Genomic DNA, 19,907 nt, shown 5'->3' on the forward strand with positions numbered 1-19,907 from the left:
AGGCAAATAAAAAAAATCAGATTTCAACCTATATTGAGAGAGTCAAATTCTTGATTAAGATGTGCTAAAACTGGAGCTCCATACTGTTTTCTTGATTAAGACTGTACGTGACTGCGTTGGGAGAAAGAATTTAGATTCATAATTGTCGAGCCCGATTCAGTTTAGACTTCTCAGTAGTTAGTGGCTATTTTTTTAAGAACTCACATGAGCTAAATGAAATTGTCTATGATATAATTTATTAGTTTGGCTAATAATTAGTCAATAATATTTAAAAATATTGACTAAAAAAATTAATTTTTGGCTAGTTGACTAAAAATATTGTATTAAAAGTACTAATTTGTGCTAGGATGATTGTACTGATTTTTTGTTAGTAAATTAAAGATATTAGACTGCTAGCTAAAAATATTGTTCAATATAAATTAAAATTGTTGGTTTTTAAATTTTTTTTATTGTAATTTTTGTTGTCTAAAAAAATTAGTTTTTCTTTTAAAATGTCAAAAGATGGTGCCAACCTATTACTAAATGCAAGCCACCTTAATTAAATGGTGGCTACTTCAATGAAGATCTTATCATTATCATCATGTAAAAATATTTTATTTTGACAACTGAATAATAAATTATAGAGCTTGATTTTTATATGTTATAAAAATGTTACTTTTATTTAAAGTGTGGCCGAACAAATAAATTATACTTTTTAAACAAAAATTATTATAAAAAAATATTTTTAACATTTTCATTAAAGTAGTTACCTAATTAAATAGCCATCAATAATTCAATATATTGACATGATATAGAAAAGCGCCACAAGACAAAGACTTCCTCCCAAGCAAGTCCTGAGACACAAGAAATTTCTTCTCCTTTAGGGTTGGACCTTTTTCGTTTGTCTTTAAAATAGATATTTTATAGGACAATTCACTCAACTAAGTCAATGAGTGAATAAAATTATACCAATCAGCCAAATATAAAACTGATTCATGAATCAATTAGAGTGGTATTTCTATGTAGTTCGAATTAGGATAATTTGAACTTTCACACTCTATGTAATTTGAATCAGTCTAAATCGAATTACACACACCCACTAATTCAAATCAACCTGATTCGAATTACACACACTAATTCGAATTAGGGTGATTCGAATTACACACACGCAATTCAAAGTAATTCGAATTGATGTGATTAAAATTACACACACTCTATCCACGATACCAACCTCTCCGCCTCCACTACAATTGAGATCAACAACGAACGATGACGAGGCGACAGGTTCGTCCAAAGGTTCATTCACTGGGACGGATGAAGATGCACCAACAGGTCTGGAGCTAGAACTGGCTACCGTGCCTAAAGTGTGGGTATTCCGGTTCGAACCCCTCGAGCTAGATACCATATCAATCAACTTCGCCATCAACTCAGGTGTCTTAATCTCGGGAAACTGCTGACGACAATGAAATAGGACCTGCAAGTCCTCATCACTCCCTATCGTGAAACAATCATACTTCATGATTTTTTGTAGCACTGAGATCGGAATGCGATAGAATAACTTATGAACCCGTTTCACGTCTTGCACTCCAAGTTTCTGTAGTATAGAATTCACAAAGTCATCATAGCTCGTCGTAGGCCTCATAAAAATACTAAGAGGATCCTTATCAGTGAACTTCACACCAAATCGTGTTTTTCTCTTAATCGATCCTCTGTGATGAATAAACATTACAAAACTTTTCTTACTAGCCATTTTCTGACTCTAATGAGATCAATTCATGTTCACACGATATTTATACACATCTAACCCTGTATAATTCGAATCACCCCAATTCAAATTACATTGAATTGCATGTGTGTAATTCGAATCAGGTTGATTCGAATTAGTAGATGTGTGCGTGTATGTGTAATTCGAATCACACTGATTCGAATTAAATTGAAGAAGGAGTTCGAATTACCCTAATTCGAATTACATAGAATTATGCCTCTGATTGATTTATGAACCAATTTTGCTTTTGGCTAATTAGTGTAATTTTTTACACTCGTTGACTTATCAAGATGAATTGTCTTATTTTATATTTGACAATATTAGAATATATTATAATCAATTAATTTTTATTAAAATTATTTTAACATATCTAAATATTTATTATAAGATATTATATTTTTATTATTTTAATTTTTTTAATACTTATAAATATCATCTTAAGTTATATTATTCTATTCAATTTAAATATACACAATTTTTTTTTTCTAATGCTCTTTATCTTATCCTTTCCACAGACACTATTAATGCATTCAAATTAGCTTATAAATATATCACAACAATAATTCATTCTGCTTCATCAAATTGTGTCCAGATACGTTATGTCTGTATGTATCCACAAAGAGTATAAAAGTGATCAGTTATTGTGATAAAGCATTCAAATAAATGAATGAATGAATCATCATCATCGTCATCACAAGCCATGGGGACAATTGACGTTGACCAAGCATTCATCCAAGAACCAGAACACAGGCCAAGTCTCTCCACCATTGAAGGACAAGGGATTCCAGTCATAAACCTCTCCCCTGTAACATCAAACAACCCTTCTCTTTCTTCCATCGACGCGCTGGTGAAGGAGATCGGAAGCGCGTGCAAGGAATGGGGATTCTTCCAAGTAACAAACCATGGTGTGCCTCTCTCTCTGAGGCGGAACCTTCTGGAAGCTTCCAAGAGCTTCTTTGCTCAGAGCTTGCAAGATAAGAAGAAAGTTAGCAGAGATGAAACGTCTGCCAGCGGTTACTATGACACTGAGCACACAAAGAACGTTAGGGATTGGAAGGAAGTCTTTGATTTTCTAGCCAAAGAACCGACTCTTTTTCCCCTCACTTCTGATGAACACGATGATCGAATCCTTCATTGGACTAATAAAAATCCTCAATACCCTCCACACTTCAGGTATATATCATTATTCATTCATTCTCCTCGTATAAATTAGTGATTTACTTTTCTTTTTAATTTCTCTTGTTCGTTGTATAATGCATGCATATCCATAGACGGAAAATTGTCACTAAATTAATGGATTAATGTTACAAAAATGTTAGTGCGTCAACGACTTTTAGTTACAGTTGACCAACACTAAACTCTGCACATATGGCCATATGCACATGAAAGAGTTTAGACCACACAAAAGATTCATAAACCCTAAACCCTTACTATTAAACTACACTCGGAAGAATATTTTTTATGGATAAAAATATCAAAAAATATTTTTAATATAGAGATGAAGATGGTATTTTAGTTAAATATTGATATTTAAAATGTATTATAGTATTATAAATGAATACAAAAGATGTTCAACACGCATCTTGCGTGTTGTCAGGATGTTGTCACGTGTTTAACACGCACCTTATATATTACCAGGATAATGACACGTGTCTAACACGTATTCTGCGTGTTGCCAACATGACAGATCTGCTTGTTGACTTTTCACTTGCAAAATTCGCTTATTTATAATTATACCAAATAATTCCATTTTTAACAAAATTACCAATATATTTTTCATATAAAAAATATTAACCTAAAAATGTCATAGTGTTAATAAAGTTGGTAAGAATTAAGGTATATTTTAATATTTATAAATTTTGATGTATATTTTTGTTTATCTCAAACTATTTTACGTATACTTTTGTCTATTTATTTTGTATAAATTAATATAATTTTATATTGCATAAAATTTGTATATACAAATTATAATTATGCTATGTATACACAAAAAATAAGTCATTAAATATATAGTGATTTTGGAGTGTAAATAATATTTTGATAAGGAATATGGGTACACAAATTATTATATTTTGCATCATATTTACAAGTCTTAGCCACTTATGGATAAAAAAAATCTAACTATAAAATTGAATTGAGATTTTTTTTTGTTATTTCAAAATGATATTTAGAGATATACTAAAGGAGTATATCAAGGAGATGGAAAAGCTGAGCTACAAATTGTTGGAGCTGATTGCTCTGAGCTTGGGACTTGAATCTAAGAGGTTCGAAGAATTCTTTGGAGACCAAACAAGTTTTGTTCGATTGAACTATTACCCTCCATGCCCTTACTCTCACCTAGCTCTTGGGGTGGGTCCACACAAGGACTCTGGTGCCTTAACCATTCTTGCCCAAGACGATGTTGGAGGTCTTCAAGTCAAACGCAAGACGCACGACCAAGAATGGATCAATGTTGAACCAATCCTACATGCTTATATCATCAATCTCGCTGATATTATTCAGGTGCCAATCTCACCATACTCTATACATATTTAGATTCCATATTTGATATGCTGATTCAAGATGACAGAGGGAGCATTTTGTTTTGTTTTCTATAGACTCTAATGTTGAAAATTTGTTTGTGGTTTAGGTTTGATTTGGTAAAATTTTTTAAAAAGGTGCTTGCAAGCAGGGACGGATTCAGAAATAGTTATAGGGACTAATAACATATATAATATTAAAAATTTATGCAAAAAATTATATAATGTAAAATGTATTACAAAAATATATCTAAGGATTCAGAAATATTGTTATGGGGCCAATAATATATATAATAGTAAAAATTTATGCAAAAAGTTATATAATATAAAATGTATTACAAAAATATATCGATAGAGAATATATTTTAAAATACAAAAAATATGTATGTATTTTTTATTAACGAAGTAGTCAATTTTTCGTATCATAAAATTCATCGATAATAGAATCTCTGTCAAATTTTTTAACAATTTTTTTAATATAATTAAAAGACAATTAGCAAGAAATTCATCTTTCATTTTGTTTCTGAGTTATTTTTCATAACATTCATAGCTGAAAAAGATCTCTCAATTGTAGTAGTTGAAACATAGAAAATTAATACCAAATAAATCAAGAAGGACGCTCACAAGAAGAAAAAAATATATACTTTATGAGATTTGAAAATTTTTATTTAATTTAAAAATATTAGTAATAATATATTTTCAGATTTTTTAAATATTGTTACTTACTTTTTAGATATTAGAAATCATTGATATTTAAGTTAGATTAGACTTTTATTTATATTAAACTAAATACTAAATAAATTTTTAAAAAATTAAATCATATTTAATAACTTATTGCTATTAATCCTTTTTTTTAAAGTTGGGGGACCGAGGCCTCCACTCGCCCCCCCGTATGTCCGTCCCTGCTTGCAAGCACTTAATTTTGCATTTGGTAAATTAAAAAAATTTGTGTACTTATTATTCTTGCAACTTTTAATAGATAAGAGTGTTTTTCAAAGCACCTAAGAGGAAACTTTCCAAAGTTGGTTTGTATTTATTAAAATTAAAAAGTTTATTATAACTTTGTATATTAATTAATGAGTAAATGGTTAAATTAGTCCTAAAAGATTATTCATTCTCTAACTTAACTCTCAAAAGATTTTTATAATCAAATTTGTCATTCAAAGATTTTAAATTAGTCATGTTAGTTCTTCTGTGTTAAAATTTGCTAATGTAAGACGTTAAGAAACATCCCAACACACACCTAGGGGGTCTTAATTGACTATTAATATAATAAATTTATGAAATTAGATTAAATCAAAATCTAATTGAAGAGAAAATTTGAAGCATTAAAATTCCTCAATTTAAGATTGATTTGATATAATTTTATAAACTTATTATGTTAATAATCAATTTAAATTCTTAGGTGTGTGTTGAGATGTCGCTTAATGTGACATATTAATAAATTTTGATACCATCAATAAAGAAAGTAATGAAATGACTAACATGACTAGTTTAAAATCTTTAAATGATGAACTTGATTAAAAAAAACTTTTAGGGGACTAATATGGAGAACTGAGTGATTTTTTAGTGACTAATTTGACTATTTATTCATTAATTAATATTTAAATTTAATTTTTACATTAATGTTTATTATAATATTTTTAAAATTTAAAAGATATTTTATCAAACACATTTGTTGTTGCTTATGCTTATTAAAAGCCATTTTTAATTTAAGTTACTGAACATAAATGCTAGAATTTTTAAAAAGTTAACTTTTAAAAACTAACTTTTATAAGTTATTTTTGAAAAGTAAAAGTTTTACCAAACCAAATCTTAGTCTGATTAATATTAATATATAGAGCGTATATCCAAATTAGTCCCTAATAAATTTTAGATCTATTTTGTAATAAATTTTTATTATTTAAAAATTTTTGATAATTATATTTGTTGGACAGATTAATCCATTTATTACTTTCAATAAAATTTTTAATATGCTCATTGGATAAATAAGTTCATAATCAATTTTATTATAAGACAATTAGATTCCGACAAATATTTTTATAAGACAAATTTTACAAAAGGATCAATCCGTCTCAGAGACATTTAAAATAATAAAAATTTATTAAGAATTAAAATGCCTTATTACAAAATTTTTGTAGACTAATTTAAGTGTTTATTCTAATTTTTTTTGTCATAGCACCGTTATTTCTTAGTATGTATATTGAGTATTGTGTTCTTTTGTTCGGGATATGTAGGTTTGGAGCAACGGTGCATATGAGAGTGTGGAACACAGAGTAATAGTTAACTCGGAGAAGGAAAGGTTTTCCATTCCATACTTCTTGTTCCCTGCACATGACACTGAAGTGAAGCCATTGAAGGAGCTGATACATGAACATAACCCTCCAAAATATAGGCCTTACAAGTCAGGGAAGTTTCTTCTCAAAAGATTTGAAGGCAATTTCCAGAAACAGAGAGAGGAGAACCTTCAAATTCATCACTTTAAGATAGCCTAAAGTTATTAATCACAGAAGAGACTATGATTTGTACTACAAATCTACAATGGCTATGCTGTTGATTGGCTAATAAGTGATAAGTGGTAAAATCTTACTAGATTAATTTTCTGTGTTAAGTTAATAAATGTGTTAATAAAAGGTAAGACACAATAATTTGCTCAAGATTTATTGTCAGAATAAGTACTACACAAAAATATTTGAGTACTATCGGATATATTGATAGAATAATAAAAAGAAGTTATTAGTAATATATTTAGTGGCAAATTTTCTGTCAGTATAACTTTCGTCGATAACTAACTATCGTCGAATTTTTTAATCTGTCCATAATTACCGTCGGATTCTGCGACGGATTCATTTTTACTCCGTTAGTAATTACTGACAGAAAAGTTTCGTGGGTAATTTTGGCACTTCACTATTTTCTTTCCCGCTTAATTACTGTCGGATGTTACTCCCGGTAAATCTATTTTTTTCAACACAATAGGTGGTCAAATTCTTTTTTTATTTATTTTTTTGCACAATTAGTAGTCGAATTTTAAATAATAGAAATCAAATATTATAAATCCGATATCAAGGGTACAAAATACAACAAAAAATAAAAAAAATAAGAGATACAAACAGTCTAGAACAAAAACTCTAATCACCAAAAATTCTGGTAGTCGTTGTCGTTGTCATCCTTCTAGTCCTACTGAGGCGACGGACTAAGCGGTGATGTCGGTGCCCCTCTAGCTAGCAGTGGCGCTGCCGATAGTAGTGTCGTGGCCACTGATCTGCATCTGATCTTGGTACACCATCATCTGTTGCTCCATTCGCTGAAGCCTCTCCAACTTTCGCCTCTACTCCAGCTTGAGGAAATCTGTGTCTGCCACGCGTGTGAGGATCTCCTGATATCTCTCCTCAGACTACTACAGCTGCTAAGCCTGTTTGTGAAGGCTCCGAGTGAGCTTTAGCACCTCCTCCCTCAAATCGATGTCGTCCTCGAGATCGACAGGCCGACTAGTGGCAGAGGCGGATGAAGGTCTCAATGTGGAGGTGCGGAGGTTTTCTTGAAGAATGATCTCAGTCTATATATGCGGTTCTTGTACGGTTCAGATGCAATCTCACACCAAACCGTATGTCAGGATCGACTTTTGATGCAGCAGAGTTGTTACTGTCGTCTCCAGTCTGCTGAGATTGCTGGGTTGCATCCTCCAATCTCTGTGTGTAGGACTCCTATGTAACACATGTTATGATTAATACTGCAGTTAATTGAAAACTTTATACCACATGATATTTACTCACATAATGATCCGTAGACCACTGATAAGCGAATCTCTCATTGTTCTCCTTCAAGGTGTGAGTGTATTTGAAGGTCTCCGTCATCGTCACTTCACGACTCGACAACTTAGACTACGCAGGTTGAAACAATATGTTAAATCAAGTAAGACATTATATTTCAAAGACAAAACGAACTTAATAATGAATTGGGGTCCAAGTTACACACCAGCCTGGCCTTTATCTTCATGAAAGTTGCTGACCCACCAGTATGCTTCAACGATCTGGCGATGTCCTATTAGCTCTGTTCGTGAGATGGTGATGTTTGAACCCATCATCAGTCCCCCAATGGACGTACAGTGCCTTTTTAAGGTCCGGATGAAGCCAAATAGTGAGCTGGTCGCCGCTCACGTGCATCCTCCATCATCTGCTGTAGCCGTCGCAATTAATCGAACTGATTAATTAAGTGGTTATATTGCCAAATTTGATTCTGAAAAGTTAGAGTGATGATTTGAGGTTTTAAATATCATTTTTGGACTCAGAGGGTTTTTCCGAGTCAGAAAATGTGTTATGTGTATCCTGCAAAAAATCATGAAAGGCCACAAACCGACAGTTGAACCGGTACCTGGTGCTGCGCGAGAAAAAGTAGAAACAGTCAAAAACCTTAGAAAAATAGTAGAAATAAAAAACCGAACATTAATTTTAAAGGTTTGGCCCGAAGTTGTGCCAAAAATGGGCTAAAAACGCTAACGGGTTGAACCGGGCCCAAGTTGGGCCCAAGTCCAACATATATAAAGGTTCATTTAATGAACCCTAACCTCATAAACACACACACTTCAGAAATTGAGAAGGGAGGAGAGGAAGAAGAAAACCCTATTCACCTCAATCTTCCCAAGCTCATATCTTGAGCTATAGAGTTCCGATTTGCGTGCCATCAGCGGCTACACGTTCCTTGTGAAGAGCTCTACAAAACGCATCCAGAAAACTCTAGAGGTAAGCTCTAAATCTTTCCAGTTCTTCTCTTCAAAATTTTGGGTATCTAGGGCTTGGGATTAAGTGAGTTTTTGTGATTCTTGGTGTTTAGGTTCACTTTAATCGTTGCTTAGCTTTGGATTTTGACATCTAAATATGTGGGAAAGGTAAGAGGCTTTGAAATCTTGTGAAATTTTGATTTATGTTGAGCCCTAGGTTGATTATGTGGTTATTTATATGTATATAGCTTGATTATTGTGAGTTTGGAGCTTGTTGGAGCTACATTGGTGGTTGGATTTTGGTTGAAAGCTCATTTGGTTCATATTGGAAATCGGTCAAGGTATGGTTTCAGTTTTCTCTATGTAGTATATAATATTCATGGACACTTAGGCTAGTGACCCATAAGATAGGATTGGATTTGAAAGGTTGATGAATTGTTGGATGTAATTGTATGATGATGCTTGATAATATGATGATTTTTGAGTCTGATATTGATGATTAAAAGTGATATGATGAGGATGATTGATTGGTGACATTGAGGAGTGAATTATGTTGATAAATGTGATATTGGTGTTGATTGATTGGTAATGTAGTTGGAAAATTGTTAATGAAGTTTGATATATGAGATATATTGATGTTGATGTGACGGGCGAGGAAAGATGAAGGAAAAATGTGGTAAGTTTGCTGTAATACGATATAAGGGATTGATTTTGATGAAAAGTGGAGTTTGGAATGGTTTGGTTTGGGTTTGGTTATGTTTTATAAAGAAATTGTGGAAATTATGATTATGGGTAAAAGTTGAATTTTGGTGAACTTTGTCTGATCATAACTTTTGCCTCGATTTTCAAAATTAGTTGATTAGAATTAAAGATCTTTGAAAACCCTTTAAATCGGTATAAAGTTTGTGAAATTTGAAATTTTGTAGAGGAAGTTATGATCATTTGAAAATTGGTGTTGAAAATCTAAAAATTCTGGAGAGTTACAGAATTTTATGTTTTCTGGTAGGTGCGCACACACAGCCTTGTGCACACACACACTTTGCATAAATGGTGACCTGTACACACGCACAGACCTGTGGGTCTGAACACGCAGAGGCAGGCAGTCTGCTTGCAGCGCTGGAACAGCCTGTGCGCGTGCACGACAATGGAAAATTGCAACATGTGCATACGCACAGACCTGTGCGCAGACCTGTGCGCATGCACACATTGGGGAGGCCAGTCTGTTGGGGATGCTAGCACAGGTTGTGCGAGTGAACAAACCTTTTTATGTTTTGACACATGTGCTTACGCACACTTTTAAAAATTTTCCTGGGCGTGCGCACGCACAGGCCCTGTTTCTCAAATTTTACTTTGTTTTCAACTATTTCACCTTCCCAACGAGGTTGTAAGCTTCTGTAACACCTTTTTAAGACTTTTGGGCAAATTCTTGGGTGCTCAAACATGGGAAATAGTTTAAGGGTTTTAGATACTGTTATTTGGAAAAAAGTTAGCAAACGGAGTACTAGGTTTCTGTTGTACTGGGGAAGGTTTGAGGACGTGTGATGAATGGTTGATGAATGAGATGCGAAATCAAGGAACTAAAATATGAATGAATAGTGGTTGAAAAGAGTCTAGGACTCTTAATGAAGTGTTGGATCTATCTTGTACTAAAAAATATTTTGAAAACCACTGTACCACTTTTTCATTGAGATTATGAGATGCTATGCGCCCGGCAGGGGCCGAGGTTGGATCCTGCCTGTCGAGGTAGCAGCGGTGGCATAAGGGCGGTGGTTCGTCCCGCTTGCACTTAGATGTGAAGTTGAAGGCAATTGATCTCACTCGTATCCCTTCGGATCATCAGAGCGTGCAGGCCCCAAATCCTGGACAGTGATTTGAGCACTATATCTCGGGGGTTCCCACACCATGAATCCGAAGGGCAACATCTCCATGGAGATGTGTCGAGTTGGCAGTTGAACCGACAATGTGATATCACAGCCAATGGGGAAGGAATTCATCATGTGCATCTTCTACCTGTTTGTATGCTTTGCTGACTTGGTATTGTTTTCCCTCTCTGTTTAACATGTCTAATTGCTACTTGTATTAATTGTTGTATATGCCTCTTCTTGTGTTTTACTTGTATTGTATATACTTGTGCTTTTACTGGGGTTGAGGAGGTTCGGAAGGCGGTGGCGATTGGATCGCATGGCAGATTGGTTGGTGAAGGCTATGGGACAGTGGTGTTTGATTAGAATAAAAATCCCCTAAGATAGAATACTCTTATATGGTGCTACTGTTTTCTTGATTAAGACTGTACGTGATTGCATTAGGAGAAAGAATTTAGATTCATAATTGTCGAGCCCGATTCAGTTTAGACTTCTCAGTAGTTAGTGGCTATTTTTTTAAGAACTCACATGAGCTAAATGAAATTGTCTATGATATAATTTATTAGTTTGGCTAATAATTAGTCAATAATATTTAAAAATATTGACTAAAAAAATTAATTTTTGGCTAGTTGACTAAAAATATTGTACTAAAAGTACTAATTTGTGCTAGGATGATTGTACTGATTTTTTGTTAGTAAATTAAAGATATTAGACTGCTAGCTAAAAATATTGTTCAATATAAATTAAAATTGTTGGTTTTTAAATTTTTTTTATTGTAATTTTTGTTGTCTAAAAAAATTAGTTTTTCTTTTAAAATGTCAAAAGATGGTGCCAACCTATTACTAAATGCAAGCCACCTTAATTAAATGGTGGCTACTTCAATGAAGATCTTATCATTATCATCATGTAAAAATATTTTATTTTGACAACTGAATAATAAATTATAGAGCTTGATTTTTATATGTTATAAAAATGTTACTTTTATTTAAAGTGTGGCCGAACAAATAAATTATACTTTTTAAACAAAAATTATTATAAAAAAATATTTTTAACATTTTCATTAAAGTAGTTACCTAATTAAATAGCCATCAATAATTCAATATATTGACATGATATAGAACAGCGCCACAAGACAAAGACTTCCTCCCAAGCAAGTCCTGAGACACAAGAAATTTCTTCTCCTTTAGGGTTGGACCTTTTTCGTTTGTCTTTAAAATAGATATTTTATAGGACAATTCACTCAACTAAGTCAATGAGTGAATAAAATTATACCAATCAGCCAAATATAAAACCGATTCATGAATCAATTAGAGTGGTATTTCTATGTAGTTCGAATTAGGATAATTTGAACTTTCACACTCTATGTAATTTGAATCAGTCTAAATCGAATTACACACACCCACTAATTCAAATCAACCTAATTCGAATTACACACACTAATTCGAATCAGGGTGATTCGAATTACACACACGCAATTCAAAGTAATTCGAATTGATGTGATTAAAATTACACACACTCTATCCACGATACCAACCTCTCCGCCTCCACTACAATTGAGATCAACAACGAACGATGACGAGGCGACAGGTTCGTCCAAAGGTTCATTCACTGGGACGGATGAAGATGCACCAACAGGTCTGGAGCTAGAACTGGCTACCGTGCCTAAAGTGTGGGTATTCCGGTTCGAACCCCTCGAGCTAGATACCATATCAATCAACTTCGCCATCAACTCAGGTGTCTTAATCTCGGAAAACTGCTGACGACAATAAAATAGGACCTGCAAGTCCTCATCACTCCCTATCGTGAAACAATCATACTTCATGATTTTTTGTAGCACTGAGATCGGAATGCGATAGAATAACTTATGAACCCGTTTCACGTCTTGCACTCCAAGTTTCTGTAGTATAGAATTCACAAAGTCATCATAGCTCGTCGTAGGCCTCATAAAAATACTAAGAGGATCCTTATCAGTGAACTTCACACCAAATCGTGTTTTCCTCTTAATCGATCCTCTGTGATGAATAAACATTACAAAACTTTTCTTACTAGCCATTTTCTGACTCTAATGAGATCAATTCATGTTCACATGATATTTATACACATCTAACCCTGTATAATTCGAATCACCCCAATTCAAATTACATTGAATTGCATGTGTGTAATTCGAATCAGGTTGATTCGAATTAGTAGATGTGTGCGTGTATGTGTAATTCGAATCACACTGATTCGAATTAAATTGAAGAAGGAGTTCGAATTACCCTAATTCGAATTACATAGAATTATGCCTCTGATTGATTTATGAACCAATTTTGCTTTTGGCTAATTAGTGTAATTTTTTACACTCGTTGACTTATCAAGATGAATTGTCTTATTTTATATTTGACAATATTAGAATATATTATAATCAATTAATTTTTATTAAAATTATTTTAACATATCTAAATATTTATTATAAGATATTATATTTTTATTATTTTAATTTTTTTAATACTTATAAATATCATCTTAAGTTATATTATTCTATTCAATTTAAATATACACAAATTTTTTTTTCTAATGCTCTTTATCTTATCCTTTCCACAGACACTATTAATGCATTCAAATTAGCTTATAAATATATCACAACAATAATTCATTTTGCTTCATCAAATTGTGTCCAAATACGTTATGTCTGAATGTATCCACAAAGAGTATAAAAGTGATCAGTTATTGTGATAAAGCATTCAAATAAATGAATGAATGAATCATCATCATCGTCATCACAAGCCATGGGGACAATTGACGTTGACCAAGCATTCATCCAAGAACCAGAACACAGGCCAAGTCTCTCCACCATTGAAGGACAAGGGATTCCAGTCATAGACCTCTCCCCTGTAACATCAAACAACCCTTCTCTTTCTTCCATCAACGCGCTGGTGAAGGAGATCGGAAGCGCGTGCAAGGAATGGGGATTCATCCAAGTAACAAACCATGGTGTGCCTCTCTCTCTAAGGCAGAACCTTCTGGAAGCTTCCAAGAGCTTCTTTGCTCAGAGCTTGCAAGATAAGAAGAAAGTTAGCAGAGATGAAACGTCTGCCAGCGGTTACTATGACACTGAGCACACAAAGAACGTTAGGGATTGGAAGGAAGTCCTTGATTTTCTAGCCAAAGAACCGACTCTTTTTCCCCTCACTTCTGATGAACACGATGATCGAATCCTTCATTGGACTAATAAAAATCCTCAATACCCTCCACACTTCAGGTATATATCATTATTCATTCATTCTCCTCGTATAAATTAGTGATTTACTTTTCTTTTTAATTTCTCTTGTTCGTTGTATAATGCATGCATATCCATAGCGGAAAAATTGTCACTAAATTAATGGATTAATGTTACAAAAATGTTAGTGCGTCAACGACTTTTAGTTACAGTTGACCAACACTAAACTCTGCACATATGGCCATATGCACATGAAAGAGTTTAGACCACACAAAAGATTCATAAACCCTAAACCCTTACTATTAAACTACACTCGGAAGAATATTTTTTATGGATAAAAATATCAAAAAATATTTTTAATATAGAGATGAAGATGGTATTTTAGTTAAATATTGATATTTAAAATGTATTATAGTATTATAAATGAATACAAAAGATGTTCAACACGCATCTTGCGTGTTGTCAGGATGTTGTCACGTGTTTAACACGCACCTTATATATTACCAGGATAATGACACGTGTCTAACACGTATTCTGCGTGTTGCCAACATGACAGATCTGCTTGTTGACTTTTCACTTGCAAAATTCGCTTACTTATAATTATACCAAATAATTCTATTTTTAACAAAATTACCAATATATTTTTCATATAAAAAATATTAACCTAAAAATGTCATAGTGTTAATAAAGTTGGTAAGAATTAAGGTATATTTTAATATTTATAAATTTTGATGTATATTTTTGTTTATCTCAAACTATTTTACGTATACTTTTGTCTATTTATTTTGTATAAATTAATATAATTTTATATTGCATAAAATTTGTATATACAAATTATAATTATGCTATGTATACACAAAAAATAAATCATTAAATATATAGTGATTTTGGAGTGTAAATAATATTTTGATAAGGAATATGGGTACACAAATTATTATATTTTGCATCATATTTACAAGTCTTAGCCACTTATGGATAAAAAAAATCTAACTATAAAATTGAATTGAGATTTTTTTTTGTTATTTCAAAATGATATTTAGAGATATACTAAAGGAGTATATCAAGGAGATGGAAAAGCTGAGCTACAAATTGTTGGAGCTGATTGCTCTGAGCTTGGGACTTGAATCTAAGAGGTTCGAAGAATTCTTTGGAGACCAAACAAGTTTTGTTCGATTGAAATATTACCCTCCATGCCCTTACTCTCACCTAGCTCTTGGGGTGGGTCCACACAAGGACTCTGGTGCCTTAACCATTCTTGCCCAAGACGATGTTGGAGGTCTTCAAGTCAAACGCAAGACGCACGACCAAGAATGGATCAACGTTGAACCAATCCCACATGCTTATATCATCAATCTCGCTGATATTATTCAGGTGCCAATCTCACCATACTTTATACATATTTAGATTCCATATTTGATATGCTGATTCAAGATGACAGAGGGAGCATTTTGTTTTGTTTTCTATAGACTCTAATGTTGAAATTTTGTTTGTGGTTTAGGTTTGATTTGGTAAAATTTTTTAAAAAGGTGCTTGCAAGCAGGGACGGATTCAGAAATATTGTTATGGGGACTAATAACATATATAATATTAAAAATTTATGCAAAAAATTATATAATGTAAAATGTATTACAAAAATATATCTAAGGATTCAGAAATATTGTTATGGGGCCAATAATATATATAATAGTAAAAATTTATGCAAAAAGTTATATAATATAAAATGTATTACAAAAATATATCGATAGAGAATATATTTTAAAATACAAAAAATATGTATGTATTTTTTATTAACGAAGTAGTCGATTTTTCGTATCATAAAATTCATCGATAATAGAATCTCTGTCAAATTTTTTAACAATTTTTTTAATATAATTAAAAGACAATTAGCAAGAAATTCATCTTTCATTTTGTTTTTGAGTTATTCTTCATAACATTCATAGCTGAAAAAGATCTCTCAATTGTAGTAGTTGAAACATAGAAAATTAATACCAAATAAATCAAGAAGGACGCTCACAAGAAGAAAAAAATATATACTTTATGAGATTTGAAAAATTTTATTTAATTTAAAAATATTAGTAATAATATATTTTCAGATTTTTTAAATATTGTTACTTACTTTTTAGATATTAGAAATCATTGATATTTAAGTTAGATTAGACTTTTATTTATATTAAACTAAATACTAAATAAATTTTTAAAAAATTAAATCATATTTAATAACTTATTGCTATTAATCTTTTTTTTTAAAGTTGGGGGACCGAGGCCTCCACTCGCCCCCCGTATGTCCGTCCCTGCTTGCAAGCACTTAATTTTGCATTTGGTAAATTAAAAAAATTTGTGTACTTATTATTCTTGCAACTTTTAATAGATAAGAGTGTTTTTCAAAGCACCTAAGAGGAAACTTTTCAAAGTTGGTTTGTATTTATTAAAATTAAAAAGTTTAATATAACTTTGTATATTAATTAATGAGTAAATGGTTAAATTAGTCCTAAAAGATTATTCATTCTCTAACTTAACTCTCAAAAGATTTTTATAATCAAATTTGTCATTCAAAGATTTTAAATTAGTCATGTTAGTTCTTCTGTGTTAAAATTTGCTAATGTAAGACGTTAAGAAACATCCCAACACACACCTAGGGGGTCTTAATTGACTATTAATATAATAAATTTATGAAATTAGATTAAATCAAAATCTAATTGAAGAGAAAATTTGAAGCATTAAAATTCCTCAATTTAAGATTGATTTGATATAATTTTATAAACTTATTATGTTAATAATCAATTTAGATTCTTAGGTGTGTGTTGAGATGTCGCTTAATGTGACATATTAATAAATTTTGATACCATCAATAAAGAAAGTAATGAAATGACTAACATGACTAGTTTAAAATCTTTAAATGATGAACTTGATTAAAAAAAACTTTTAGGGGACTAATATGGAGAACGAGTGATTTTTTAGTGACTAATTTGACTATTTATTCATTAATTAATATTTAAATTTAATTTTTACATTAATGTTTATTATAATATTTTTAAAATTTAAAAGATATTTTATCAAACACATTTGTTGTTGCTTATGCTTATTAAAAGCCATTTTTAATTTAAGTTACCGAACATAAATGCTAGAATTTTTAAAAAGTTAACTTTTAAAAACTAACTTTTATAAGTTATTTTTGAAAAGTAAAAGTTTTACCAAACCAAATCTTAGTCTGATTAATATTAATATATAGAGCGTATATCCAAATTAGTTCCTAATAAATTTTAGATCTATTTTGTAATAAATTTTTATTATTTTAAAATTTCTGATAATTATATTTGTTTGACAGATTAATCCATTTATTACTTTCAATAAAATTTTTAATATGCTCATTGGATAAATAAGTTCATAATCAATTTTATTATAAGACAATTAGATTCCGACAAATATTTTTATAAGACAAATTTTACAAAAGGATCAATCTGTCTCAGAGACATTTAAAATAATAAAAATTTATTAAGAATTAAAATGCCTTATTACAAAATTTTTGTAGACTAATTTAAGTGTTTATTCTAATTTATTTTGTCATAGCACCGTTATTTCTTAGTATGTATATTGAGTATTGTGTTCTTTTGTTCGGGATATGTAGGTTTGGAGCAACGGTGCATATGAGAGTGTGGAACACAGAGTAATAGTTAACTCGGAGAAGGAAAGGTTTTCCATTCCATACTTCTTGTTCCCTGCACATGACACTGAAGTGAAGCCATTGAAGTAGCTGATACATGAACATAACCCTCCAAAATATAGGCCTTACAAGTCAGGGAAGTTTCTTCTCAAAAGATTTGAAGGCAATTTCCAGAAACAGAGAGAGGAGAACCTTCAAATTCATCACTTTAACATAGCCTAAAGTTATTAATCACAGCAGAGACTATGATTTGTACTACAAATCTACAATGGCTATGCTGTTGATTGGCTAATAAGTGATAAGTGGTAAAATCTTACTAGATTAATTTTCTGTGTTAAGTTAATAAATGTGTTAATAAAAGGTAAGACACAATAATTTGCTCAAGATTTATTGTCAGAATAAGTACTACAAAAAAATATTGAGTACAATCGGATATATTGATAGAATAATAAAAAGAAGTTATTAGTAATATATTTAGTGGCAAATTTTCTGTCAGTATAACTTTCGTCGATAACTAACTATCGTCGAATTTTTTAATCTGTCCATAATTACTGTCGGATTCTGCGACGGATTCATTTTTACTCCGTTAGTAATTACTGACAGAAAAGTTTCGTGGGTAATTTTGGCACTTCACTATTTTCTTTCCCGCTTAATTACTGTCGGATGTTACTCCCGGTAAATCTATTTTTTTCAACACAATAGGTGGTCAAATTCTTTTTTTATTTATTTTTTTTTGCACAATTAGTAGTCGAATTTTAAATAATAGAAATCAAATATTATAAATCCGATATCAAGGGTACAAAATACAACAAAAAATAAAAAAAATAAGAGATACAAACAGTCTAGAACAAAAACTCTAATCACCAAAAATTCTGGTAGTCGTTGTCGTTGTCATCCTTCTAGTCCTGCTGAGGCGACGGACTAACCGGTGATGTCGGTGCCCCTCTAGCTAGCAGTGGCGCTGCCGATAGTAGTGTCGTGGCCACTGATCTGCATCTGATCTTGGTACACCACCATCTGTTGCTCCATTCGCTGAAGCCTCTCCAACTTTCGCCTCTACTCCAGCTTGAGGAAATCTATGTCTGCCACGCGTGTGAGGATCTCCTGATATCTCTCCTCAGACTACTGCAGCTGCTAAGCCTGTTTGTGAAGGCTCCGAGTGGGCTTTAGCACCTGCTCCCTCAAATCGATGCCGTCCTCGAGATCGACAGGCCGACTGGTGGCAGAGGCGGATGAAGGTCTCAATGTGGAGGTGCGGAGGTTTTCTTGAAGAATGATCTCAGTCTATATATGCAGTTCTTGTACGGTTTAGATGCAATCTCACACCAAATCGTATGTCAGGATCGACTTTTGATGCAGCAGAGTTGTTACTGTCGTCTCCAGTCTGCTAAGATTGCTGGGTTGCATCCTCCAATTTCTGTGTGTAGGACTCCTATGTAACACATGTTATGATTAATACTGCAGTTAATTGAAAACTTTATACCACATAATATTTACTCACATAATGATCCGTAGACCACTGATAAGTGAATCTCTCATTGTTCTCCTTCAAGGTGTGAGTGTATTTGAAGGTCTCCGTCATCGTCACTTCACGACTCGACAACTTAGACTGCACAGGTTGAAACAATATGTTAAATCAAGTAAGACATTATATTTCAAAGACAAAACGAATTTAATAATGAATTGGGGTCCAAGTTACACACCAGCCTGGCCTTTATCTTCATGAAAGTCGCTGACCCACCAGTATGCTTCAACAATCTGGCGATGTCCTATTAGCTCTGTTCGTGAGATGGTGATGTTTGAACCCATCATCAGTCCCCCAATGGACGTACAGTGCCTTTTTAAGGTCCGGATGAAGCCAAATAGTGAGCTGGTCGCCGCTCACGTGCATCCTCCATCATCTGCTGTAGCCGTCGCAATTAATCGAACTGATTAATTAAGTGGTTATATTGCCAAATTTGATTCTGAAAAGTTAGAGTGATGATTTGAGGTTTTAAATATCATTTTTGGACTCAGAGGGTTTTTCCGAGTCAGAAAATGTGTTATGTGTATCCTGCAAAAAATCGTGAAAGGCCGCAAACCGACAGTTGAACCGGTACCTGGTGCTGCGCGAGAAAAAGTAGAAACAGTCAAAAACCTTAGAAAAATAGTAGAAATAAAAAACCGAACATTAATTTTAAAGGTTTGGCCCGAAGTTGTGCCAAA

General features: G+C 32.3%; 2 protein-coding genes across 2 annotated transcripts; both read left to right on the forward strand.

Moving 5' to 3' along the window:
* The first annotated feature begins 2,299 nt into the window (after positions 1-2,299).
* On the forward strand, positions 2,300-7,006 carry LOC112718216 (jasmonate-induced oxygenase 2-like). The gene is made up of 3 exons (XM_025770070.3): positions 2,300-2,917; positions 3,916-4,246; positions 6,501-7,006. The coding sequence occupies exons 1-3, from the start codon at positions 2,412-2,414 to the stop codon at positions 6,756-6,758; spliced, it is 1,095 nt and encodes a 364-aa protein (XP_025625855.1). The 5' UTR covers positions 2,300-2,411; the 3' UTR covers positions 6,759-7,006.
* A 6,480-nt stretch (positions 7,007-13,486) lies between these two features.
* LOC112718217 (jasmonate-induced oxygenase 1-like) lies at positions 13,487-18,187 on the forward strand. Its single transcript, XM_025770071.3, has 3 exons — positions 13,487-14,083; positions 15,082-15,412; positions 17,667-18,187. The coding sequence occupies exons 1-3, from the start codon at positions 13,578-13,580 to the stop codon at positions 17,790-17,792; spliced, it is 963 nt and encodes a 320-aa protein (XP_025625856.1). The 5' UTR covers positions 13,487-13,577; the 3' UTR covers positions 17,793-18,187.
* The last annotated feature ends 1,720 nt before the right edge of the window (positions 18,188-19,907 follow it).

The sequence above is a fragment of the Arachis hypogaea genome, chromosome 10 (genome assembly GCF_003086295.3).
Source record: "Arachis hypogaea cultivar Tifrunner chromosome 10, arahy.Tifrunner.gnm2.J5K5, whole genome shotgun sequence".
Lineage (NCBI taxonomy): Eukaryota > Viridiplantae > Streptophyta > Magnoliopsida > Fabales > Fabaceae > Arachis > Arachis hypogaea.